At 43.3% G+C, this 27,500-nt stretch overlaps 2 protein-coding genes across 6 annotated transcripts in view; one reads left to right on the plus strand and one right to left on the minus strand.

The window, feature by feature from the left end:
• Window positions 1-773: 773 nt before the first annotated feature.
• Window positions 774-4,116, plus strand: LOC311117483 (GMP reductase 1-like; the record flags this gene model as incomplete). The annotated part of the gene is given in 9 exon segments (XM_084192410.1): window positions 774-875; window positions 878-891; window positions 1,029-1,112; window positions 1,279-1,452; window positions 2,073-2,154; window positions 2,444-2,550; window positions 2,978-3,020; window positions 3,367-3,526; window positions 3,897-4,116. Coding segments are annotated over 9 exon segments (947 nt in total), but the record flags the coding sequence as incomplete, so codon positions are not given.
• A 3,172-nt stretch (window positions 4,117-7,288) lies between these two features.
• The window catches only part of LOC311117482 (ataxin-1-like), a 100,712-nt gene continuing 80,500 nt past the window's right edge, over window positions 7,289-27,500 (minus strand). For 4 of the 5 annotated variants that reach the window (XM_084192405.1, XM_084192406.1, XM_084192408.1 and 1 more), the window contains 3 exons: window positions 19,550-21,967; window positions 18,066-18,629; window positions 7,289-17,269 (listed from right to left, as the gene is read on the minus strand). In XM_084192405.1, the coding sequence (XP_084048531.1) occupies window positions 17,189-17,269; window positions 18,066-18,629; window positions 19,550-21,424 (2,520 nt within the window). In that variant the 5' untranslated portion in view covers window positions 21,425-21,967 and the 3' untranslated portion in view covers window positions 7,289-17,188. Of the gene's footprint in view, window positions 17,270-17,738; window positions 18,630-19,549; window positions 21,968-27,500 lie in introns of those variants that run through there. The other variant, XM_084192409.1, reaches the window with a different exon arrangement.

Genomic DNA, 27,500 nt, shown 5'->3' on the forward strand with positions numbered 1-27,500 from the left:
CCACCCTTGGCCAATCTCTCTCTCTCTCTCTCTCTCTCTCTCTCTCTCTCCTCTCCTCTCTCTCTCTCTCTCTCTCTCTCTCTCTCGCTCGCTCTCGCTGTCTCTCTCTCTGAGATCACTAGGGGTCCAGTTACAGGCCACCAGAGCTAATCTAAATGATTCAGCACATCCCCTTCAACATAGTGAAGTGCTCTCTGTCTCAGCAGCACAGACACATATTGTGAGTTGGATAAAGCCTGAAGCTTCACCTTCACGCTCGTGTACAGTATGTAACCCATCCTACTGTGTGTGTTTGTCAAAGGCCTTGGTCTGTAAATTGGGGCAGGGGGAATAAGTAGATTGGTATCAGTGGAATCAGGTAGCTTTTACCCTTCAGCAAGTTATAAGGATGTTTTATTAACATATGTTTTTGCCTGCACGATGTGCTGTACTTAGACTTCATCTAAAAATATGTTATCCAGGCTGCGGACAAGACCCTTAATCATGAAGAACCCTGTGGAGGAGGTCCCATTTAATCAGGTCCATCATTGTATTACATCCCTTATCCACCGCCTCTGTCCTGGGGGTGATTAAATTGAGCTCCTGGCTTGGCCTCGGCCAGGCCTGGTTGTCACCGGTCCGTAGCACTGAGCTGACTCATAGTCCACTCAGTTTAACTCAAGCCCAGAAAGGCCACCCCTTTCATATGATGACAGGATGGCACTAACCCTAACCCTGGCTTGATGTCCAGTTGTGTCTGCATGCTAAATCAACTTCTATCTCATTGCCTTCAGTTGACCTGGCAAGGACGTTCACATTCCGTAACTCTAAGCAGACCTACCATGGCATCCCCATCATCGCTGCCAACATGGACACCACAGGGACCTTTGAGATGGCCGGGTCCTCAGCAAGGTGAGTGTAACACACTGACAGCATTTCACTTTCATCCCACTCTGACTGGCTGACTGACAGTCTGACTGACGGACGGATAAACGGACGGACATAATGACTAACAGACTGACTTACTCTCTCTCCATATCTCCCTCCAGCACACACTCTTCACGGCCATGCAGAAGCACTACTCACTGGATGAGTGGAAGACCTTTGCAGTCAACCACCCAGAATGCTTAGAGGTAAAACAGGAAGTCCCACAGATACTCTTTCATGTCCCCCATGGTGTGAACACTGTCTATGATGTGTAAGGCTTGTAAAATACTAAAGTAATTGCCCCTTGGGGATAAATAAAGTATTTTAATTGATTAATTGCTCAAACTGCATTGTTGTATTGTTGACCTCCAGCACATAGCGGCCAGCTCTGGCAGTGGTAAGGCTGATCTAGAGAGACTGTGTGAGATCCTGGAGGCTATCCCTGACATAAAATACATCTGTCTGGACGTAGCCAACGGTTACTCAGAGTACTTTGTGGAGTTCGTGAAAACCGTCAGGGACAAGTTCCCCAAACACACCATCATGGTAAGATGAGAGTTCTCTGTATTTTAACTCTTCTTTATGGAGTTATGGATTATAGTTTAGTCAGCATTAATTTTTTTGTGATCAATTTTTTTTCATTTATTAATAATACATTTGAGCAAACATGAATACAGATATGCAAAATTAATTTAGTTTAATCCAGGTTTTTATCTATTATGTGTCCACATCATGATCTATCTATAGCCGTCAGATGATCAGGAAATAGGTTGCCATTCAAGTCAGAATTGGGCTGCCTGTGTAAACACAGCCTTAGTCAACCACAACGAGCTGCAAAACAGTTTCATGTGGTTGTTTTGTGTCTTCTGCTTGCTTCATGTATGTATGAAGCATTTAAAAAGGTCATGAAAGCTGTGAGGTTGTGCCTTCTAAAAGGTCATGAAAGGTGTGAGGTTGTTCCTTCTGAAAGGTTGTGGAGGGGGTGAGGTTGTTCCTTCGTCTGTTTAACAAGACAGAAGCAAGACAGAAGTGTCCTAATAATGACTATTATCTAGTCATCTGGAGGCCTGTGGCTCTTTATTTTCCCTGTGTGTGTGTGTGTGTGTGTGTGTGTGTGTGTGTGTGTGTGTGCGTGTGCGTGTGCGTGTGCGTGTGTGTGCGTGCAGGCTGGCAACGTGGTGACAGGGGAGATGGTGGAGGAGCTCATTCTCTCTGGCGCTGACATCATCAAAGTGGGCATCGGGCCAGGTGGGTGCGTCAGTCTATGTGTTCCCCCTGGCAAGGTGGGTGCATCAATCTAAGACTGTCCACATCTGTTCCATCTCTACACACACACGCCAAGCTCACTAACTGCTTTGGGCAATAAACAAAGACATTCAATAAATCCTCTAATGCAGCATAAGGGGATGTTGGAATGACCGGGGTGAGGAATTACAGTATAAAGTCTATGCAAGACTTTTAGACTATATTATGGTGCATGTATTAATGAACTTATTTGATATGTAACAGTAATAATGAATGACCTCTCTATTGACAGGCTCAGTGTGTACCACCCGTATCAAGACCGGGGTGGGCTACCCTCAGCTCAGCGCGGTCATCGAGTGTGCAGACTCCGCCCATGGCCTCAAGGGACATATTATCTCAGTGAGAACCCCCTCACACACACACACATACGCACATACGCACGTACACACACACACACACACACACACACGACTGTAGATACGCTATCCAGTTGTTTGAGTCATCTCTCTATATTGAGTTGTCTTGGGATTGACAAAGTATCGGATGACAAGTTGTTTGACACATTTCTCTATTCGTTAGTAATACAGAAGCAGCCATGACAAACAAATCTTGGCGCAATAATCTCTGTAGCAACGTGTTCCCTCTAGAGGGCAGTATTAGTCTTGCAATAGTAAGTCGCTATGAAAGGGAAAGAAGCAAACATGATTTTCTGCATGAAGTGGCACTGTAAATACAAACCATTATTGAAATTGCAAATCTAAGAGCTATATATCTATATTAAAATCTAAGAGCTGAACAACACCAACAATGTCTTTCTCTTCCACAGGATGGTGGCTGCAGTTGCCCAGGCGACGTGGCTAAAGCTTTCGGTATGTGGACCCCCTAACACACGTGTCAAACTCATTCCACCGGAGGGCCGAGTGTCTGATTAATTAAGGTCACTGATTAGTAAGGAACTCCCCTCACCTGGTTGTCTAGATCTTAATTGAAAGGAAAAACCAAAAACCAGCAGAAACTAGGCCCTCCATGGAATGTGTTTGACACCCCTGTCCTAACAGAAACACCTGTCTTCATAACTGCCGTTAGTACATTGAGTGTGAACGGTCGTTAGACTGTATATTAACAGCAGGGCCTTGTTCAATAAGGGGAAAACATTTTTAACTACCTGATCTTGTCCATGGCTGGTTGCTGATTGGCTTCCAACCTCATCCACAGGTGCGGGGGCTGACTTTGTGATGATGGGGGGCATGCTGGCGGGACACGACCAGTGTCTGGGTGAGGTCGTCGAGAAGGATGGCAAGAAGGTCAAGCTGTTCTATGGGATGAGCTCCGACACTGCCATGAAAAAATACGTAGGGGGAGTGGCCGAGTACAGGTGACACAGCCACCTACCAACCACTATCAGTCAATATGGGCAAGAGCATGCTAAAGGACCTGTTGGATGTAACTGTGAGGGGGCAGATGGGGAATCAGTGCTTAGGACATTGAACTTGTTGATGTGAAGTTGCATGGTTTCTTTGTTTTTTTTGTATAATACCGAGTGAAATACATTTATTTTACTCACCTTTGTTATTCAACATCCCACTGCTGCCACCATTGTGATGTAAAAGGCAACATTTAAGTGTCCTCTCCATAAAAATGATTTGTAATCATGATCAGTAACATCACCATGATGTTGCTTGAACATTGTCTCAGCGTTATCAGATATACTGAGTTGGTGCTGATGTTCTCCTCTCCCTCTGCAGGGCGTCAGAGGGTAGAACGGTGGAAGTTCCTTACAGAGGAGATGTAGAGAACACCATCAGAGATATCCTGGGGGGCCTCCGCTCCACCTGTACCTACGTAGGAGCTGCTAAACTGAAGGAGCTCAGTCGCAGAACCACCTTTATCAGAGTCACACAGCAGGCCAGCACCATGTTCCACTAATCACACACACACACAAACATGAAAACACACACACACCTACCACCATCACTACAAATGTGTTTCTCTCAGGACCTCTGTTATAACATGCTCTGCACATTTGGTTCTTACGTAAAATTGTGAGTAATATAATCAGAACATGATTTAAAACATTCAGCCTGCTCTACAGAAATAAAATATGCAAGAGCCAGTTAGGGTTGCTTGAAACCTTACTACTCTGTCCATACTCAGTGGGTATTACTTAGATATTGCAATAACTGCATGCTGGCTTTGAGTGCTTTACCTGGCGATTCCCTCTCTAGACTGATAATATTAAGGGTCCAATGCAGCCGTTTTTATCTCAATATCAAATCATTTCTGGGTAACAATGAAGTTCCTTACTGTGATTGTTTTCAATTAAAGTTTTTTTTTTTTTTTTTTTTTTTTTGGCGGTAGATCAGCTTAATATTGAAGATAGATTGTAACTTCCATCAATGTAATTGTCTGCATCACTTCCAATCCCCCATGTTTTTTATATATATACTCCCCTTTATTACTTTTCAACCCCACCATCCTTTCCCTACTTGGGGTAAATTAGTGAACAACAATGCCCAGGCCTCTACTTCCAGCCTATACTTACTATCTACACCAAAAGCTCCCAACATACAACCTATATAATTATTATGGACACAGTATGCTTACATTATTAGTTATCTTGTTTCTTAGCATAAAACAATTTTGCTAGGACTGTCTGGGAGTGGTCTGAGTATGGAGGGGAAAACTGAAAACTAGCTGTTATTGGCAGACAGGTTTGGAACTCTGTTTCTTATTGGTCTATTAAGTAATTTACCGCCTGGTGATGTCACCAGGCAGGCCAAAACTCTATGCCACCATAACAGGCAGAAATTTCAGGCGGTCTTTTCAAACAGCTCTTACACTAAAAGGGCATTATCATAATTTTCACAATTTCACAGTATTATTCCAACCTCATAGTGTGGAAAAATATATAAAACACAGGAAACTCACGTTTATTTTGACTGCACTGGGCCTTTAATTTTATGAAGCCATTGCTGAATGTAATGTTAGGATGTGCTGTAGTTTACAGGAGCTCTTAATGTGTCTGACTAAATAAGATCAGGCTTCAGCACAGTGAGAGGGTTAATACAGTGTGGTAGTGTCTGCTCTTCTCTGCTTTCTGTGTGACTCTGTGAAAGTGCTCTGGGTGTGGCGGGAAGAGAACGGAAGCACAATCAGGCCAGTGGAATGTCAGGAATGCTGGGTTAACTAAATGCGGAGCTGTGGACTCACTCACTGTATTACACAGCTGTTGGGTTAACTTACTACATCACTGTATTACACTGCTGTTGGGTTAACTTACTACATCACTGTATTACACTGCTGTTGGGTTAACTTACTACATCACTGTATTACACTGCTGTTGGGTTAACTTACTACATCACTGTATTACACTGCTGTTGGGTTAACTTACTACATCACTGTATTACACTGCTGTTGGGTTAACTTACTACATCACTGTATTACACTGCTGTTGGGTTAACTGACTACATCACTGTATTACACTGCTGTTGGGTTAACTGACTACATCACTGTATTACACTGCTGTTGGGTTAACTTACTACATCACTGTATTACACTGCTGTTGGGTTAACTTACTACATCACTGTATTACACTGCTGTTGGGTTAACTTACTACATCACTGTATTACACTGCTGTTGGGTTAACTGACTACATCACTGTATTACACTGCTGTTGGGTTAACTGACTACATCACTGTATTACACTGCTGTTGGGTTAACTGACTACATCACTGTATTACACTGCTGTTGGGTTAACTGACTACATCACTGTATTACACTGCTGTTGGGTTAACTGACTACATCACTGTATTACACTGCTGTTGGGTTAACTTACTACATCACTGTATTACACTGCTGTTGGGTTAACTTACTACATCACTGTATTACACTGCTGTTGGGTTAACTTACTACATCACTGTATTACACTGCTGTTGGGTTAACTGACTACATCACTGTATTACACAGCTGTTGGGTTAACTGACTACATCACTGTATTACTGTACTGGAACATTCAAGGATTAAACACTACTGTAAAACAAACAAACATACTGTAGCCTTCCTGCTGTAATAGTAATGGAGTTCCCAAAAAGGATTAGAGTATTCTTTGTCGTGAGTAAACGTGAACATATCCGGGTTAAGAGCTGTTGTGTTTGTTCAGCTGTTGAAACTGTGGAACACTGCATGCATGTAATAAGCATTGATATGTGCAGTAGTCAATGTCTTCATTTTTCATATTGAAGATAATAGCCACAGAAGAATGTTGTTTGTGAGAGATTCAGACTCAGTACAATTGCAAGCATGCAAACGTGCACAGGGCCTCGATATGTATCCGTATGAACACACTACTTACAATGCAAGCCCAATACGTTGCTACTTTCTAAGTAGTAGTCTATGCTAGTGGATATAGTGGAACACAGCCAGCCATGAATGGCGAGTCTGGCCTGGTTGTAGTCAGCTGACGTAGTAACAGAGAGTTTATTGGTCCCTGATCTGTTCTCAGTGCAGTCCTCTACACTGACACTAACTCAAATGAATGAGCCCAGGTCTAATGCATAATGATACTCCAGACAGCCACGTCTGTCTGACTGTCTGTCTGTCTACACCCACTGCCCATTAACGAGGTACTTGACAGTACACCGTGTGCCTAGGACTCACTGGAAGAACATATCTGCACACGCACAGAGAACATGCAGTGAGTAGATATGTAGATATTTGCCTGTGCGCATGTGTGTGAGGACGGGTGGATCTGTGTGTGTTGTACGTGTGCCTGTATCGGGTGTGTGTGTGTGTGTGTGTTTGTGTGCGCATATGTGTGCCTGGCGCATTGGTGTGTTAGTATTACAATGAGTCAGCCAAGGTTACACAGTTTGAAAGTCAAATGGAAGGCTCTCTTTTGATGAGAAACATCTAGCTACGTGTTTGTTGGATGTAGAGGATAATGTTAATGACATGTTTGATGGCAGTAGAGCGCTATTTCCACAGAACCTCTGTAGACAAAACAAGCCACAGATGTGTTGTCTACTGTACTGTACATTCCTCTCATAGTTACTGAAGAATGCATCTGGAAACGAGTGCCGCAGAATTAGTTTTGGCTAGCAAACACGCTAAATGCTAACTGTAATCAAAAGGCCGGAACTTGCATTGGCACTGTTATTTTATTAGTTTGTGTATACTGAAACAATACACTTGAACTGGTATACAGACATGATTTTTTTTTTTACAAATTTGTTCACAAATATTGTTTTATTTTTCGTAATAATAATGAAATTAATTCTAACTAGAAAACCTGCAAGCACCATCAAAGAAAATAACCATAAAATCCAAGAAACTTGAGACTTGAGTGTATCCTACAAATAGATACACCACAATTAGAAAATAGAATTTCAATTGTAACCTTTTTTAAATTTGTTTTTTTTTATATATAAAAAGCTAGTGCAAGTACAATATTTTACACAAATTACAGAGTATGCACGCATATGGAAACACAACAAAAGAAGAAAGGTTCTCTTTTCCCCGATAACAGCTCCTAACTACCTAAAGCCTGTACGCACTTTGTGTGGTTTCATATTTTGCTGAGTAAGGTACAAACCATTTTCCCCCCTCCAAAGACCTCCACTTGATACAGGCCAGAATCCTCTGTGTCCACATCATGGACATACAATACCTAGATTTGGCTCAACATACTTTCACATTGACACTTTCTAACATGGCTCCTGCAATATTTCACATACAATTTACAATATGCTCTAAAAACCCTTGATTTAAACGGATTATCATTGGGGCCCTGAGTTTCTCATGAATATGTGATCTGACCAGAGTTTTTCCTTGTCAAAGTTACATGGTCAGGGAAAACTCAAACCCCTAGTCATCATGTCTGACTCTTCCTATATCCAATATGAACATATAGTTCACATATACGTACGTCCAACCATTATTATCACACTGTGGCCAATCTAGAGTTTCTACATCTATGCCTTTTTCTGCCCAGTATCAAGTGATAAGAAACTTAAAAACATTCTCCATGTCCTCCCCAATGGACGACTTAATCTCATTATGACAACATCCTCAACACCTGTATACTAGGCCCTGGGACTAGAGCTCTGTCCAACATCCCCACTAGCACATTATTTAGAATAAAGCAAAGTATTGGGCATGGATCCTTAGAAGTATGCTAGTATTGACATGAGAACAAAGCCTAGGTACTACTGCAATGTCTTTACATACATCAGACCACTCCTTCCATTGGAATGACCTCTGTGGCTTCTTCCTAGCCAAAAGGCCAGCAGATGGCGACATTGAGTCATTTTCATCTTACCGTCCAAATGCATTGTATGCAGCCGGCAATACATTAGTATCCCTCGTGGACCGGTTCGTACCTAAAACATTCATTCAGGCTGCATAGGCTTCGGGTTCCTCTTTAACTTTATTTAATGGCGAGAAGGCTAAATACTAATTCCAGATGTTGTGTCGCCTTCAGTCAATCAGGTTGAAACTATCAGACCAGGGGTTCTGTTTCTTTTACACCTGCTGCATTAGCAGCATCGCATTAGTGGAAACCAAGACTGTTCTCAGGGCAGACCCGGTTGTAGCTAGATATGTTTGAGTTGAGTCAGGAACAATTTTTGCATTTTAGCTAACCCTTTTCCTAAACTTAACTTAATTATCCTAACCTGCCACGTTAATTCTCCTAACCTGCTGCATATGTTCTCCTAACCTGCTACGAAAAGTCACTTCTGCTAGTCAAAACCGGCAGACGCGCCCTGAGAATAGCTTTGGTTTCCACTAATGCGATAAAGCGCTGTGTTAGGTTGGGATGAAAAAACAGATTGCTGCAACCTGATTGGCTGAACATGATACATAACATCCGGAATTAGCATTTAGCCACTCTAGCATGGTGGTGGAAAATGTACGCATATTTACCCCTTTTTCTTTTCGCTTTCTCGCCATTAAATAAAGTTAAAGACGAACCCGAAGCCTATGCAGCCTGAATGAATGTTTTAGGTACGAACCGGTCCACGAGGGATACTAATGTATTGCCGGCTGCATACAATGAGTTTGGACGGTAAGATGAAAATGACTCAATGTCGCCATCTGCCGGCCTTCTTCCCATCTCCTCTTACAATACAATCTGTTTACCTGTTTTGATTCGATCAACAAAATGGACTGGGGGAAAATACACATTAAAAACAACAACAACAGCAAATGCGTGCGTAACAAGTTGTAATGAACACCCATTGTTTTCTCTCCCCCTCAACACCAGTTAAGAGATGACACTTTCCAACAGGTGAGTAGTCCCGTGTAGCTCAGTTGGTAGAGCATAGCGTTTGCAACGCCAGGGTTGTGGGTTCGTTTCACACGGGGGACCAGTATGAAAAAAATATTAAATTAAATTAAAAAATGTTTGCACTCAATAACTGTAAATCACTCTGGATAAGAGTGTCTGCTAAATGATGAAAATGTAGCAGGGAGGAGTAGTGTGGTGTCATGGGGCTGACACTAGGGGGAGCTCCTGTTTCTACCGTCCCAGAACTCACTGATACAAACTCACCTCTGTTTTTCTATTAACCCCTTTTATCAAACATTATCAGTTGGGTTGAGGTGTGGGGATGTAGGGGTTTTGTATTTTTGTGTGAAATATTATATTACAGAAGTACAATATCTTGTAGAGCATTCATTGGCAACATTTTAAAAAATCGTAGGACATTTATATGTCCATTTCTTTAAGATATTTCAAGTCTTCTTTTCTTTTTTTCTTAAGAGGTGTGTTCTTACAGATCTCAAATACATACACTGACAGTTTGGATTGCTATAGAGGTCTGTGACAGACACGGGTTGGTGGTGATGGAGTACAGCATCTATATAACATGAGTTGGTTGTTGGTTGGTTCTGATTGGCTCCGTCTCTCATCATGTCCAAGTCTGTCTTTGCCTGCCTTGCCAGTCCTTGTGTTGCGTCTCAGTTCTCTGTGTGACTGGCAGCCTGCAATTCGGATATCACTCCGCTTATGTCTCCACATGTCCAGTTTGACCAGCAGCCAAACCAAAGGTCAACAGAGAGAGTCCCACCCCCAGACATGTCTTTGTGTTCTGACCAGTAGGCAACATTTACTGGACCCCAGCTGACAGAAGACCCTTCTCTGGGCTTCAGAGTGTGTAGGGGTCAAAGGTGAGTAGTCAGAGAGCACAGAACAGGCCATATCTCTGAGCGAGTGAGTGAGTGTCTGTCAGCTGGTCGTTATAGATAGAGTGGGGTAAAGATAGAGCTGCTGGATGATGGACCAGGTCAACCCATGTCTCCTTACTACACCTCCACACTGAGAGCACATAGCCATCTCCAGCATATAACAGTATAATAAGAATCCTAATCATAATAATCCATACAATAAATTATATTTATATATTTATTACATAAATATAATAACTAATTATAGTAATAACCCATATCGAAAAGCTTACCAACATTAAATTGAGGGGGGGGAACGGACGACTTAACCATGTGGTTAATGGGTGTGTTGAAGTTTTCTCTGCCTGAGTTGGTTATCCAGCGGTACGGACATTTATTGACAAGACGTCAAACAACAGTCAAGTTTAAACAAAGGAATCCTGATTGAATTCTGTTCAGTTTAAACACAAAAAGGTGCCAAAATCATGATCTTTTTTTTGCCAAAAAATTTACTAAAATAAAACAACATGGCAATAAACAATAAAAACAACAACACATGCCTTTTCTTTTCAAAACGCTGAAGCTCACACCAACATTCATTATATTTGTCATTTGTGCAAGAAGTAAATAAGCCAATAAAAAAAGACAAGGTCAGCTGTGTGTGCTCCTCCAATGAGGAGGCTTGTCACAAAGTCACATGAAACATTCCCCAAACAGACGTCCAATCACGTCTCCTGACAGAGTCAAGTGCTACAAAGGAGACTAAAACAAGGAAAAGGTCCTATTCCGAAAAGGTAAGTAAATAAAGAAAGCAAAAGTCTTTTATACAATAGGACCAAACTGAACACACAAAAAAGGGTGCGTCCATGAGAAAGGTACTTCCTGGTTAGTAATGTGGAACCAGGAAACCGCCTAGCGTCTTAACTCGTTGGACCCAAGAACGTGCCGGACGCTAGGCGAAATGGAGCAAAGAGAGGAAACACTACTGTTTACAACAAGGCCATGTGCAAAAAAATGAATCCAAACAGTCTCTCCATCTCTTTCTCCTGTCTATTTTTTTCGGTTAGTTTTTCTCTCTCTCTATCTCTTTCATTCTCTGTCTGTATTGAATGAATTAATGATTGAATGTTATACCTCTGGGAAAGGCCTTGGTCTGACATGAGGGTTTAGACCAGACCTTTCCTCTGGGTTTAGAAAGTGCTGAAACAGTATCAAGTTTACGCCGTTAGTCGGCTACTTTAAATGTGCATCTTTATTGGTTGGTTTTACAAAAGTGGTCCCCACTAATATATGAGGTTATAATAACTCTGTCATCTGTCTTTTCTCTCTGGACCTTATGAGGGTTAGGGCTAGTGATCTCAAAGTCCATAAGAGAGAACACCACACACACACACGCATATACACACGCACACAGAAAATAAACAACATCATTACGAAAGGCTGGTGGGGACAACATAATCTCAAGTTTAAACAGAAAAGTGTACACACACATATTTCCACATACCTGTATGCAACTAGCCTTAGTCAAACATGTCTCTCCACACTCTCACACAGACATTGACATGATGCAGATGAGCAGCAGGGTACTGACACAGAGCACCCAAGTCTTTCTAATGGAACAGGAATGTCCCCTTACTTCACCAGAGGCTGATAAACATTATAAATCCACCTGAAAGCCAACAGCCCCAGGGCAGGGAAACTCTTTATGTCAACACTACATACATACCTCTACCACTGACATCATGTTACTATCACCTCTCCGTCACAACACCTCAAACATCCCAAGAATGGAAAGTACAGTACACCTCTCCCTAGCCAGGTGCCTGTCTCTGTCTTTCTTTCTGATATCATCTTTTTCTTCTTCTCTATCTTACATCACTCTCTCTGACTGACAGTTTTCCTGGACTGCAGAATGTAGAATCATTTACAGAATCCAGCTTCTTAACAGTCAGACTGTAAATGAACGTCTAGCTGGAGCGTTGACTGACAAAGCATTCTATTTACTGAGGTCAAAGACATACTTCTACATACCGGTAGGCCTGCATATGCTGCCAGCTTGACACTCAACATACAGGCAATATGCTCACTCAATCTCCATTCTTATCCACCCACTCTGCACTAACCCTTCCTGAGTTCTAGAAGTCTGTCTAGCGTGAGGCAAATGAAATTGAAGACATTGTAGGGGCACAGTAAAGGGGTATGGACAAAGACACATACAGTACATGGCTAACAAACATCTGACAGGGACAATGCTACATACACTTGGCACAACAATGGGAGAGGAAAATTATACTAATTATACTATTGCACATACAGTATGATTCCAAGAGCAACGGGAATCATTATCCTGATAGATAAGAACTGGGACTACCTGGGAGTTCCTGAACTAGAAATAAAAGACACTAAATGAAATTAAAAAGACAGCAGACTAACAATGTAATTGCCACAAGCTCTGCTGTCCCCTCCTTCATCTAATTACAACTTTATTTAAACCTCACACAATCTTAGTACAACTTGAATACAACCTTACTACAACCTTATAACAGTCCACTATACTATATTATACATTAGGCTAAATCTCCTGACTGCATGCCCCGTACTTTGAGTCCTGTCCTCTACCACCTACCTGTCCTGCCCACTACGCCTCTCACCTCTCCAACTAACCTGACACACTGCTTTGATTGTGAAGCTGACCTAAGCAGACATTGCAGATCGGGTGAATGTGGCTTCCTGTATATGTGTGTGTGTGTGTGTGTGTGTTTATTTTGTTTACTCCTAAAACAAGAAAAACAAACTGCGGTGAATCTCTGGGTTCACTTAACACTAATCTCAACACGCAAACATCTCCACTGGTGTATGAACACTGTTACTTAATATGTCTCGAACAGAAAATAAAAAGTGAGTGTGTGTGTGGGAACTAGAGAGCGGAAAGAAACTGTGCTAGGGGGAAGAAAAAGGCAGTTGCACATGTAAGGCCAGGCCATTGATAGAAGGTAGCTAGCGGTTGCTGAGGGTAAACTAACTAACTGGCTGCTGAGGTTCTAGAAAGGGTATAACAGAGGCTGGCTGGCCATGGATACCTGAACTAGGAGTCAGAGATTAGAGGTCACTAGTGGGTGTAGCATAATGTGTACTGTAGTCCATACTGAACAGTCTGTCACTGCATATGTGAAAATCTCCCTGAATTTTTTGAATGGCAGGCCGTGCAACTGCAACAACTTAATAGGAATTGAAAGATGCTAAAATGACTAGGCTGGTATGTTAACGGCTGGCTGAGTTCTTTCAAGGGTGTGTGTGTGGAAGCAGCTCTTTATTTTGGTTCTAACATTGAGGGAGAAGGTTTTTATTGCAGAGCTTCTAGAAGGAATGATTTACATGTTATAGCCAGCCAGAGAGAGCGATGAGAGGAAAGGCTTTTAACTAGTTTGCTCTCTAGAGACACAGCTTCACCCCCCATCTGTGGCTGGCCATCAAAGGGAGGTATGAGAGGAGGAAAACTCTAATGGGTTCTACTGTATGCTTGTTGTCTGTCTATTGCTATTGGAAAGCAGCCCACACACAACTGCCATGATGCTATGCATTTGCACTAGAAAACGTTACCTGAAAGGGTTTGATTGGTGACATTGTTTTGCTCTATTTTCCCATAATGAGAGTTTAGGAGGGGTAAGTCAGTCAGAACAATACTTAACTCAACCAGGGTCTCATTTTGGTTCAATATGTATGAATGCAAAACCATAGACAGATTCCGTATCTTAATTTGAGCCAGTTTCACACAGCTGGAAAATAATCTTGCAGCAACATCCTGCAGCAAATGTGAATATTTATGTGGATTATAATTAATATAATTTTTTTTTATAGGGGTTGATACATTTTTCATTAGGGCAAATCAAGTCTGACATTTTAAAGTGGAAATTACAAACGTAAGAAGCATTTTTAAACCTTGAATACACTACAAGTTTGAATTTCTTGCTGTGCAGGGAAACTCCTGCAACAACAGGATGATCAAATGAAGATACGGCATCTATACCTAATGGTTAAAATACTAATACTAATACTAATACTAATACTATTTTACCCAGTTTGGTGAAGCTCTAGAAGGAACAGTCATTACTATACCCATCCTGCCCTACAAAAAGACACAAAGATTCTCACACACACACACACACACACACACACACACACACATATACACACAGACATGGACATTTTCATAAACTACCTGTAGAAGACATAATAAAACAATGTTATAAAAGAAAAAATGAAAATGCACTGCCGTGGCGTTGATCTGAGAAACCCTGTTTTATTATATAAAATAAAGCATTTTCAAACCTATACGGGGTGTATACTCACTCACCACCACCACCATCCATCTGTCTTTATCCATCCATCCATCCATCCAAGTCACACATCCATCCGTCCATCACCACGCCGATCACCCGCATCCATCCTCCTATTTCGCCACGCTCCACGTAGGAGTTGTTCTTAACCTCAGATCTAGGATCAGATTAGCCTACACCAGAGGAGACTGGTGGGAGGAGGTATAAGAGGACGGGCTCATTGGAATGGCTGGAATTAAATATATGGAACAGTATCAAAAGCATCAAACATATGGAAACCACATGTTTGACTCCGTTCCAAACTTCCATTCCAGCCATTACAATGAGCCTGTCCTCCTATAGCTCCTCCCACCAGCCTCCTCTGGCCTCCACCCACTCCTAACACTAACCATTAGGCGGATGAACTAAACATCTGAACCTAGATCAGTGGTTAGAAGCAACTTCTACATACTTCTCGTTCTCTGCCACATCTTCTACCACCTAAACACACCTGAAAATCAGAGAGCTCAACAGGTGTACCTGCTGGTGGCCCCGCCCCCGGCTCCACAATGACTCTCAACCAAACCCCCAACAAGTGGGCGGGACTTGGACATGCCACAGGTGTGAGTGACAGTGTGGTGGTCCAATGAGGAGCAGAGCCGAGAGCATTGGAGACAATCAGCATGGAGCACACTTGTTAAATAACTGCTACAATTCAGTAAAATGGGGTTTCAGCTCTGTGTGTGTGTGTGTGTGTGTGTGTGTGTGTGTGTGTGTGCAAAATGGCTGAAAACATAGTTGTGTCTGTAATGGCATCCTATTCCCTATATAGTGCACTACTTTTGGCCAGTGCACTGTATAGAGAATAGGGTGCTATTTTGAACACAGTCAAAAAGTAATGTCACCCAACTGACTACCTCTCCAGATGTGCAAATTGCAAGATTCTCTTAAGTAAAACTCCAAAAACAGAAACACTGGAAATTTAACATTGGATATATCATATTAAGTTATATGATATTTCTATACACATATACAAACACATACACACACACACACGCACACCAACAAACACACACTGCACAGAGCACTGAGACTATCATCTTCGTCTGCAACTCAAATATCTTGGCTTCATCAAGGGGAAATATCTATGCCACACAAGTATTTGTATACATATTAAATGTATATCAACAAGTATGAAATACATACAATCCTCTCCTTTAGGAGAGTGCCTGTCTGTGTGTGTACTGTATTCCGTGTGTGTGTGAGTTTGTGTGCACTTACACATTCCTGCATTCATGCATTATGCATACATATATGATGTATATGACACCCTTCAGAAATTCTGTGGCCAGAGCGTCGATAACTGTCTCAGTGTCGTCCACAACATAGCTGGACATTCCCACACCTATTCCCATGCTCTACCCAATCTTCTTTTTCATATCCTTGACAAGGCAGTTATGTGTCGAAAAGTAAATTTTTTGACCAAACGCATATTTTGAAAAGCATGTTTTGATTTGAGTAAAGTGCCTCAACAAAAAGCACTCTTCTGATATTATATCTTCTTCTATATTCCTCTTCTCTCTTTCTTTCCTCTCCTAACTGGCACTCACTCCATCACCTGTCACATTCATCCCTTTCAAAGGTCATGTGACCCCGTGACCCCAAGACATCATCATGACCCCTTCATCGTTCAAAAGTGCTGCTGCCACAGAGTTCTACTTCTTCCTCAAGTCAAAATAACAAAAACATACAGTACTGTGTTAATGAAGAGACCAATAATAATAATAATAATAATAATAATAATAATAACAATAATAATAATAGTTGTGTTATCATCAGTTGGTGAGTGTGACAGGTGTGCAAATGAAAGTGCTGCAACACAACATCCTTTCCCTCTCGTCTCTAAAGACTCAACACTGACTTTCTGACAGAGTCCCAAATTGCCCCCTATTCCCTACATAGTGCACTACTTTTGACCAGGGCCAATAGGGATAGGGCCTTGGTCAAAAGTAGCACACTATATTGAAATAGGGTGCCATTTGGGATGAAACCTCTTTCTTTCTGCCTCTCTCTCCATAAGAATACAAATAAAAAGGTTGCACCAAGTAATAAGGATTATGTATAATCATCTTCCTATTTTCATAGTTCATGTCAACCCAGTGTGATTGCAAAAGTATGCATTGTTAGGGTATAAAGGAATAACATAGATATTTAACTTAACCACCCTGGTTCAAACTATACGTCCATACAGTATGTGACCCCTGATCTCAAAGCTTTAGACAATCATCAAATATATCATTATCAACTCACTGGGCAAGATAGGAGAGGTTCAAAGGTGAAAAGGGAAAAATTGACAAGCAAAACTAAATAAAAAAGTTCAAATAAAAATGTTTCAGAAACAAAAATAATAACATAAAGACTTCAGTGTCACCAAAACATAACAAAGGAAGGAAGAGTTCCCTCTTTCTGGAGGCACACTGGCGCCGCCCGATGACCTCACCTGGCTGGACTGGCCTGCTGGATGACATCACCTGGCTGGACTGGCCTGCTGGATGACATCACCTAGCTAAGTGGTCTAGATGGATGAGTGTCGAGGCATCCGGTGACCCCTTGTTTAGGACTAGATGTGTAGTTCTAACCTTATGTCAGAGACAAATAAAATATGTTATTACAAATCCTCTTCTAGTCATGAGAGTTTAAAATGGTTACAGACCCTTTTTGAACTGTGTCTTATCTAAAGACATCTTGAGTCGCTCGGGATAGATGACATCATATCAACTCAGTCTGCCACCAAGGCAACAGGTGGCGTGGAGAGTGATTCAGTCCAGACATCCTGAACACTCTCGTCAGTAGTGCCTTTACCAGGAAGTGACATCACAAAGGAAGTGACATCACTCACGGATCTACATTACACCCGTTTAGTCATGTCCCCAGGCCCTATTGGAAAGCTAACTACATGTTTTATTAATTTAATGTATTTGTCCACCTGCAGCCATCAAATGACCAGAGAGGTATCACGCAGTGCTTTTGTGTGCCACAAACCCACAAATAAAACATTTACAATACTTCACAAATCCCCTTGCCCAGAGATTTGTGGAACCAACCCAAAACAATTGCACCGGTTGCTTGTTTACGTAATACCAAACGGATCTATTACAATGTTATTACCAACTTAACTTAATATAAGGTGATAACATGTAAGTACTGGGTAAAATTTTGCCTACAGTACATTCATCCAGGTAGAAAATAAAAACAAGAAAGAAAATCTACAACAAAGTAGCTAAAATGAAACTTTTATGTGGGCATTCTTTCTTTCTTTTTTTCATTCTTTTTTAAATCTCTCCATCCAATCCCCATTTGAATTAACAGTCTTGTTTTAATCTCCTGCCTTCACTACTTGCCTATATTTGACCTGCCTTCGATGCTGATCTTTACCTCCTGAGTGATAAAGGAAGGTTTGGGCAGAGTCAACGGGGGCTCCTTCTCGCTCCTCTCCACCTTACGGCCCTCGGGGGCCGACCATCTCCTCTTGCGGCTCACCGGCTTGGCGGCACCACCGCTGGATTCTGAATCTCCAGGCTGGCCTCCTTTCGAGTTGGCTTCTCCCCCGGCGCCGAACCTCAGTTCCCCATTCTCTGAGGCGATCTGAACACCTCCACCTGCTCCAACCACCACACTCCCACATCCACTCCTGGAGCCTCTCTGGCCCACCCCGTTCTCCTGCTCCCCGTGCCTGGCTGACCTGGAGGATTTGAGGGGCCCGTGGATGGAGCCCATATTGCAGCTGGTAGTGATCTCAATAGCCTGGTTCTGGGTCTGCTGCGTCTTCTTCAGGGAGCCGTTCCTCAAGTTCTTCAGGGTGAGGGAGATGCAGACGTCCCCCACTGTTAGCTTGGTGCAGGGTAGTTCTAACAGCTGAGTGGTCCGGTCCGGGCAGCACGATGACCAGCCCTGGCCGAATACGAAGAAGGGATACTCCAGCAGCACCTCCACACTCACCTGGCGGAGAGAGGGGAAGAGAGAATGAGAGATTGAGAGGAGACGAGGGAGAGATGGAGAGAGAGAGAACAGACAGGAGAAAAACAAGCTAAACATCAGACATCATATACTGTAAATCAACTCAGAGAAGAAACCACCTCAAAGAAAAAATGAGAAGAGAGAACAGAGATAAGAATGGAAGTATTTGATACAGTAATGCTCTGAGGCTGACCATGTTTCAGACAGAGAATGGAGGGAGATAGTTAGAAGCTGGTTTGAGGGGTTGGCCAAACCGGAGAACAGACAGATGAAAAAGATGATGAGCTTTTAACACAGACCCCCTGAGAGAGAGAGAGGGAGAAAAAGAGAGAAAGAGAAAGAAAAGAGGGGAGAGAGAACGAGAGAGAAAGGGGGAGTGAGAGAGAGAGCGAAAGAGAGAGAGAGAGAGAGAGAGAGAAAGGGCGAGAGAAACTGGAATACAAGAAAATCTGAAAAAAATGATTAATGACAATCCCACGTGGTCATATATACAGCTAGCTGAGTAGCTATGTGGTTTGAGCAAGCTTTGTTGTTGCATGTAACATGGAGATATGGATGGAGATAGGTGTCCTATGTAATAGTAGAGAGAGAAGTATTTAGAAGTATTCTTAGAACTCTGAAACGTTTGAGGCATGTAGGATCCTCATAGGTGGCAAACAAGAGGGAAACTGACTATAGAACACCATAATAGTCTATGGAGTAAACGTGATGTAAATACATTGATTGCCAAGTGTTCTTGATGTAACATTTCATGTCATTCTAAGCATGGACATTAAGGACCTTGTCTGTCCCTTACCTGTGATTAGCAATGTTATCAATGTTACTATTGTTGAGCATGATTAGTGTTTATTTGGACAATTTTTAGCCTTCATTAAGTAAAAAAAAAGTATGTATTCTCCTACCTGAGCGCGGTGCTCGCCCACGGAGAACTGTACGATGGCGAAGTTGGGCGTGTGGCTGCCGTCGATGCGTTCCACGGTCGAAGAGTCTATCTTCAGCTCGCTGCTGATCTCAGCGCTCTGGATGAAGTCCTCCGTCTTCAGGTCCTCCACGCGCTTCAACTCCCCGTCCGCCAGCTGGATGATGGAGCCCTTGATGAAGTAGGGAGGCAGCGAGGGGGCTGAGGAGGGGGCCGGGGGGGCTGGGACCACGGGGAGGTGTAGCTGGGCCTGGACTACAGTGCCCCCGGCAGGGTGGGAGAGAGGGGGATAGGGCGCCGGGACCTCGAATAGATGCTCATCTTTAGGGTTGGGGTTACGTTTAGGGTTGGTAGTGGTGGTGACGTAAGCGTGGGGTAGTGTGGTGGGGAAGGGCTGTGGTTGGGTTGTGGTGGCTATGTGGGCAGCATGGGCAGCCTCCAGGCTGGTGACCCCGGCCCCACTGACGGGGATGATGATAGGTTGAGACCCTGGGGCCCTTGGGATAAGCAGGTGCTGGGGCAGACTGGTGTGGTACTGCTGCCCCCCTGCACTCCCAGCCAGGTAGCCGATGATGGGCTGCCCGCCGGGGCCAGACTGGTAGAAGTTGGTGGAGAGTTGGCCCAGGGAGAGGGGCGACGCATCGCTGGCGCTGTGTGTGGTCTGGATGACCGTGTGGGTGTGAGGGGACAGGGAGCTGACAGCCGCCTTCAGACTTTCCACACTGAGCGGAGGGGGGAAGGTGAACGTGGAGGAGGTGGAGGAGGAGGGGGTGCAGGACACAGGTTTACCCAAGAGGAGGCTGCCTTTCTCTGCATGCGAGGCAGAGGAGGGCGGTAGTTTGTTGGGGCTGTGGTGGTCTGGTCCTCCGTGGCTGTTGGGCACTAGCATTAGAGAGGTCCGTAGCCCTGATGCATCATGGGAGGTGTAGGCCTCATAGTGATGCTGTGAGCTCTGCTGCTGGTGGAGTTGGTGGTACTGAGAGGAAGAGGAGGAGGAAGAAGAGGAGGGGGTTCCTTTGCTTTCCTTTCTCTCATAGCGGCCCCTCTTCTCCAGCTCTCCGTTGTGCAGCTCCCTGGGCCGGCCCTCTTCTCTCTTAGTCAGGTGCCCCTCGGGGCCGGGGCCCGCGTACTGGACCAGCACCTGGGAGCCCCCGCTGAGGGCCAGGGTGTGTTGGGGGTGGGGATGCAGGTGCAGGGGCAGGTGGTGGGTCCCACTGTGGGGCGAGGGGGCAGTCTGGGGGGCCACGCTCAGAGAGGAACTAGAGATCTGGGACTGGGAGGTAATGGTGGTGTTGGGGTAGGGGTCAGGGTGGGAGCGTTGGGATGTGGAGGTGGGTGGCGGGGGAGGGAGGAGCTGGGAGGAGATGTAGCCAGCGTAGGGGCCTGTGTAAGGGGAACTGATGAACTGGAGGTTGGGGGGCAGCTGGGTGTAGTGGATGGCCCCTCCTGGTTGGGACAGAGGAGAGGTGTACATGGCAGGGAGGGATGTGGTCACCACTCTGGGCTGATGTGATGAAGAGGAGGAGATGGAGCAGATAGAGGAAGGGACCAGGAAGTCTGTGTGTGTGGTGATGGTGGAGCATAGCGGTTTGTACTGTGGCCCGTCAGACTCACTGGGAGTGCTGGTACGCTGCCCACCTCTACCGCCATCTACGCCATCTCCGCCACCTCCGCCACTGTCTCTATCGTGCCCGCTGCTGTGCCCGCTGGCTACGCTGGCCAGCCATGCCAGGTTCTCTCCGCGCTGGCTCTCACTGGTGGGCGCCATCACAAGGGGCCTCTCGTCCACAGTGCTTGCTGGGAAATCTCTCTTCTTGGGGGGCAGACACTCGTTGCTGCGCTCCTGGTTGGACTTCATACTGTTATCTTTTCTCTCTCAACTTCCTGTTACATACACTCGCCTTGGCTCGTCTCTCTCACACAATCACTTTAGAACTCTTGTACTCCAGTTTTCTCTTTCTGTTTCTATCTTTGTCTCTCCCTCGTTCACTCTCTATTTCACTCCTGTCTTTGGCTGTCTCCCTCACTCTCTCTCTGTCTCTTGGCTTGACCTGGTTTTCCTCGTTGACAGAGTAGGCCCTCCTGCTGGTTGTGTGGGTGGCTGGGGCCAGGGGACTGGTAGGTTGGAGGGGGTAAGTTAGAGGGGGTAGGGGGTAAGTTAGAGGGGGTAGGGTGGAGGAGGTAGAGAGGGACGGAGGGGTCTGTCCTGTCCTGTAGCTCAGCGTCTGTCGGACGCCTGGTTCTGGCTCAGCAAGAAGCAGAGAGGGGCACACCTGCTGTTGCCGTGGGAGCAGCGAGAGTCACACCTGCCGTTTCCGTGGAGAGAGGAAGAGAGCCGTCCGTCAGCTTCATGCGGAATCATTTCCCTCTGAGAGCTAGCCTCCTGGATGGCAGTGGGAACCTGGGGAACAAAGTGAACAAACATTAGGTTCACACACACACACACACATATTAGAAACTGAACACACACATTAGAAACTAAACACACACACGCGCATACACACACACACAAACACAATAGAATGGCCTTCCACACTGGAAAATAATACTAACCACACTAGAAGAGGATACTAACCACGCTGGAAGAGGATACTAACCACACTGGAAGAGAATACTAACCACACTAGAAGAGGATACTAACCACACTAGAAGAGGATACTAACCACACTAGAAGAGGATACTAACCACACTAGAAGAGGATACTAACCACACTAGAAGAGGATACTAACCACACTAGAAGAGGATACTAACCACACTAGAAGATAATACTAACCACACTGGAAGAGAATACTAACCACACTAGAAGAGGATACTAACCACACTAGAAGAGGATACTAACCACACTAGAAGAGGATACTAACCACACTAGAAGATAATACTAACCACACCAGAAGAGGATACTAACCACACTGGAAGAGGATACTAACCACACTAGAAGAGGATACTAACCACACTAGAAGATAATACTAACCACACCAGAAGAGGATACTAACCACACTAGAAGAGGATACTAACCACACCAGAAGAGGATACTAACCACACTAGAAGAGGATACTAACCACACTAGAAGAGGATACTAACCACACTAGAAGAGGATACTAACCACACTAGAAGATAATACTAACCACACCAGAAGAGGATACTAACCACACTGGAAGAGGATACTAACCACACTAGAAGAGGATACTAACCACACTGGAAGAGGATACTAACCACACTGGAAGATAATACTAACCACACTAGAAGAGGATACTAACCACACTAGAAGTGGATACTAACCACACTAGAAGATAATATTAACCACACTGGAAGAGGATACTAACCACACTAGAAGAGGATACTAACCACACTAGAAGAGGATACTAACCACACTAGAAAATAATACTAACCACACTAGAAGAGGATACTAACCACACTGGAAGAGGATACTAACCACACTAGAAGAGGATACTAACCACACTAGAAGATAATACTAACCACACCAGAAGAGGATACTAACCACACTGGAAGAGGATACTAACCACACTAGAAGAGGATACTAACCACACTAGAAGATAATACTAACCACACCAGAAGAGGATACTAACTACACTAGAAGAGGATACTAACCACACCAGAAGAGGATACTAACCACACTAGAAGAGGATACTAACCACACTAGAAGAGGATACTAACCACACTAGAAGAGGATACTAACCACACTAGAAGATAATACTAACCACACCAGAAGAGGATACTAACCACACTGGAAGAGGATACTAACCACACTAGAAGAGGATACTAACCACACTGGAAGAGGATACTAACCACACTGGAAGATAATACTAACCACACTAGAAGAGGATACTAACCACACTAGAAGAGGATACTAACCACACTAGAAGATAATACTAACCACACTAGAAGTGGATACTAACCACACTAGAAGATAATATTAACCACACTGGAAGAGGATACTAACCACACTAGAAGAGGATACTAACCACACTAGAAGAGGATACTAACCACACTAGAAAATAATACTAACCACACTAGAAGAGGATACTAACCACACTGGAAGAGGATACTAACCACACTAGAAGATAATAGTAACCACACTGGAAGAGGATACTAACCACACTAGAAGATAATACTAACCACACTAGAAGAGGATACTAACCACACTAGAAGATAATACTAACCACACTAGAAGAGGATACTAACCACACTGGAAGAGGATACTAACCACACTAGAAGAGGATACTAACCCCACTAGAAGAGGATACTAACCACACTAGAAGAGGATACTAACCACACTAGAAGATAATACTAACCACACTGGAATATAATACTAACCACACTGGAAGAGGATACTAACCACACTGGAAGAGGATACTAACCACACTGGAAGAGGATACTAACCACACTGGAAGATAATACTAACCACACTGGAAGAGAATACTAACCACACTGGAAGGTAATACTAACCACACTAGAAGATAATACTAACCACACTGGAAGAGGATACTAACCACACTAGAAGAGGATACTAACCACACTGGAAGAGGATACTAACCACACTGGAAGATAATACTAACCACACTGGAAGAGGATACTAACCACACTGGAAGATAATACTAACCACACTAGAAGAGGATACTAACCACACTAGAAGATAATACTAACCACACTGGAATATAATACTAACCACACTGGAAGAGGATACTAACCACACTGGAAGAGGATACTAACCACACTAGAAGATAATACTAACCACACTGGAAGATAATACTAACCACACTGGAAGAGAATACTAACCACACTGGAAGATAATACTAACCACACTGGAATAGGATACTAACCATACTGGAAGAGGATACTAACCACACTGGAAGATAATACTAACCACACTGGAAGAGAATACTAACCACACTGGAAGGTAATACTAACCACACTAGAAGATAATACTAACCACACTGGAAGAGGATACTAACCACACTAGAAGAGGATACTAACCACACTAGAAGAGGATACTAACCACACTAGAAGAGGATACTAACCACACTGGAAGAGAATACTAACCACACTGGAATATAATACTAACCACACTGGAAGAGGATACTAACCACACTGGAAGAGGATACTAACCACACTGGAAGAGGATACTAACCACACTGGAAGATAATACTAACCACACTGGAAGAGAATACTAACCACACTGGAAGGTAATACTAACCACACTAGAAGATAATACTAACCACACTGGAAGAGGATACTAACCACACTAGAAGAGGATACTAACCACACTGGAAGAGGATACTAACCACACTGGAAGATAATACTAACCACACTGGAAGAGGATACTAACCACACTGGAAGATAATACTAACCACACTAGAAGAGGATACTAACCACACTAGAAGATAATACTAACCACACTGGAAGAGGATACAAACCACACTGGAAGAGGATACTAACCACACTGGAAGATAATACTAACCACACTGGAAGAGAATACTAACCACACTGGAAGGTAATACTAACCACACTAGAAGATAATACTAACCACACTGGAAGAGGATACTAACCACACTAGAAGAGGATACTAACCACACTAGAAGAGGATACTAACCACACTAGAAGAGGATACTAACCACACTAGAAGAGGATACTAACCACACTGGAAGAGAATACTAACCACACTAGAAGAGGATACTAACCACACTAGAAGAGGATACTAACCACACTAGAAGAGGATACTAACCACACTAGAAGATAATACTAACCACACTGGAAGATAATACTAACCACACTGGAAGAGGATACTAACCACACTAGAAGATAATACTAACCACACTGGAAGATAATACTAACCACACTGGAAGAGAATACTAACCACACTAGAAGAGGATACTAACCACACTAGAAGAGGATACTAACCACACTAGAAGAGGATACTAACCACACTAGAAGATAATACTAACCACACCAGAAGAGGATACTAACCACACTGGAAGAGGATACTAACCACACTAGAAGAGGATACTAACCACACTGGAAGAGGATACTAACCACACTGGAAGATAATACTAACCACACTAGAAGAGGATACTAACCACACTAGAAGTGGATACTAACCACACTAGAAGATAATATTAACCACACTGGAAGAGGATACTAACCACACTAGAAGAGGATACTAACCACACTAGAAGAGGATACTAACCACACTAGAAAATAATACTAACCACACTAGAAGAGGATACTAACCACACTGGAAGAGGATACTAACCACACTAGAAGAGGATACTAACCACACTAGAAGATAATACTAACCACACCAGAAGAGGATACTAACCACACTGGAAGAGGATACTAACCACACTAGAAGAGGATACTAACCACACTAGAAGATAATACTAACCACACCAGAAGAGGATACTAACTACACTAGAAGAGGATACTAACCACACCAGAAGAGGATACTAACCACACTAGAAGAGGATACTAACCACACTAGAAGAGGATACTAACCACACTAGAAGAGGATACTAACCACACTAGAAGATAATACTAACCACACCAGAAGAGGATACTAACCACACTGGAAGAGGATACTAACCACACTAGAAGAGGATACTAACCACACTGGAAGAGGATACTAACCACACTGGAAGATAATACTAACCACACTAGAAGAGGATACTAACCACACTAGAAGAGGATACTAACCACACTAGAAGATAATACTAACCACACTAGAAGTGGATACTAACCACACTAGAAGATAATATTAACCACACTGGAAGAGGATACTAACCACACTAGAAGAGGATACTAACCACACTAGAAGAGGATACTAACCACACTAGAAAATAATACTAACCACACTAGAAGAGGATACTAACCACACTGGAAGAGGATACTAACCACACTAGAAGATAATAGTAACCACACTGGAAGAGGATACTAACCACACTAGAAGATAATACTAACCACACTAGAAGAGGATACTAACCACACTAGAAGATAATACTAACCACACTAGAAGAGGATACTAACCACACTGGAAGAGGATACTAACCACACTAGAAGAGGATACTAACCCCACTAGAAGAGGATACTAACCACACTAGAAGAGGATACTAACCACACTAGAAGATAATACTAACCACACTGGAATATAATACTAACCACACTGGAAGAGGATACTAACCACACTGGAAGAGGATACTAACCACACTGGAAGAGGATACTAACCACACTGGAAGATAATACTAACCACACTGGAAGAGAATACTAACCACACTGGAAGGTAATACTAACCACACTAGAAGATAATACTAACCACACTGGAAGAGGATACTAACCACACTAGAAGAGGATACTAACCACACTGGAAGAGGATACTAACCACACTGGAAGATAATACTAACCACACTGGAAGAGGATACTAACCACACTGGAAGATAATACTAACCACACTAGAAGAGGATACTAACCACACTAGAAGATAATACTAACCACACTGGAATATAATACTAACCACACTGGAAGAGGATACTAACCACACTGGAAGAGGATACTAACCACACTAGAAGATAATACTAACCACACTGGAAGATAATACTAACCACACTGGAAGAGAATACTAACCACACTGGAAGATAATACTAACCACACTGGAATAGGATACTAACCATACTGGAAGAGGATACTAACCACACTGGAAGATAATACTAACCACACTGGAAGAGAATACTAACCACACTGGAAGGTAATACTAACCACACTAGAAGATAATACTAACCACACTGGAAGAGGATACTAACCACACTAGAAGAGGATACTAACCACACTAGAAGAGGATACTAACCACACTAGAAGAGGATACTAACCACACTGGAAGAGAATACTAACCACACTGGAATATAATACTAACCACACTGGAAGAG

Source organism: Coregonus lavaretus, assembly GCF_964263955.1.
Source record: "Coregonus lavaretus genome assembly, contig: HAP1_SCAFFOLD_1466, whole genome shotgun sequence".
In the NCBI taxonomy this organism is placed as follows: Eukaryota; Metazoa; Chordata; class Actinopteri; order Salmoniformes; family Salmonidae; genus Coregonus; species Coregonus lavaretus.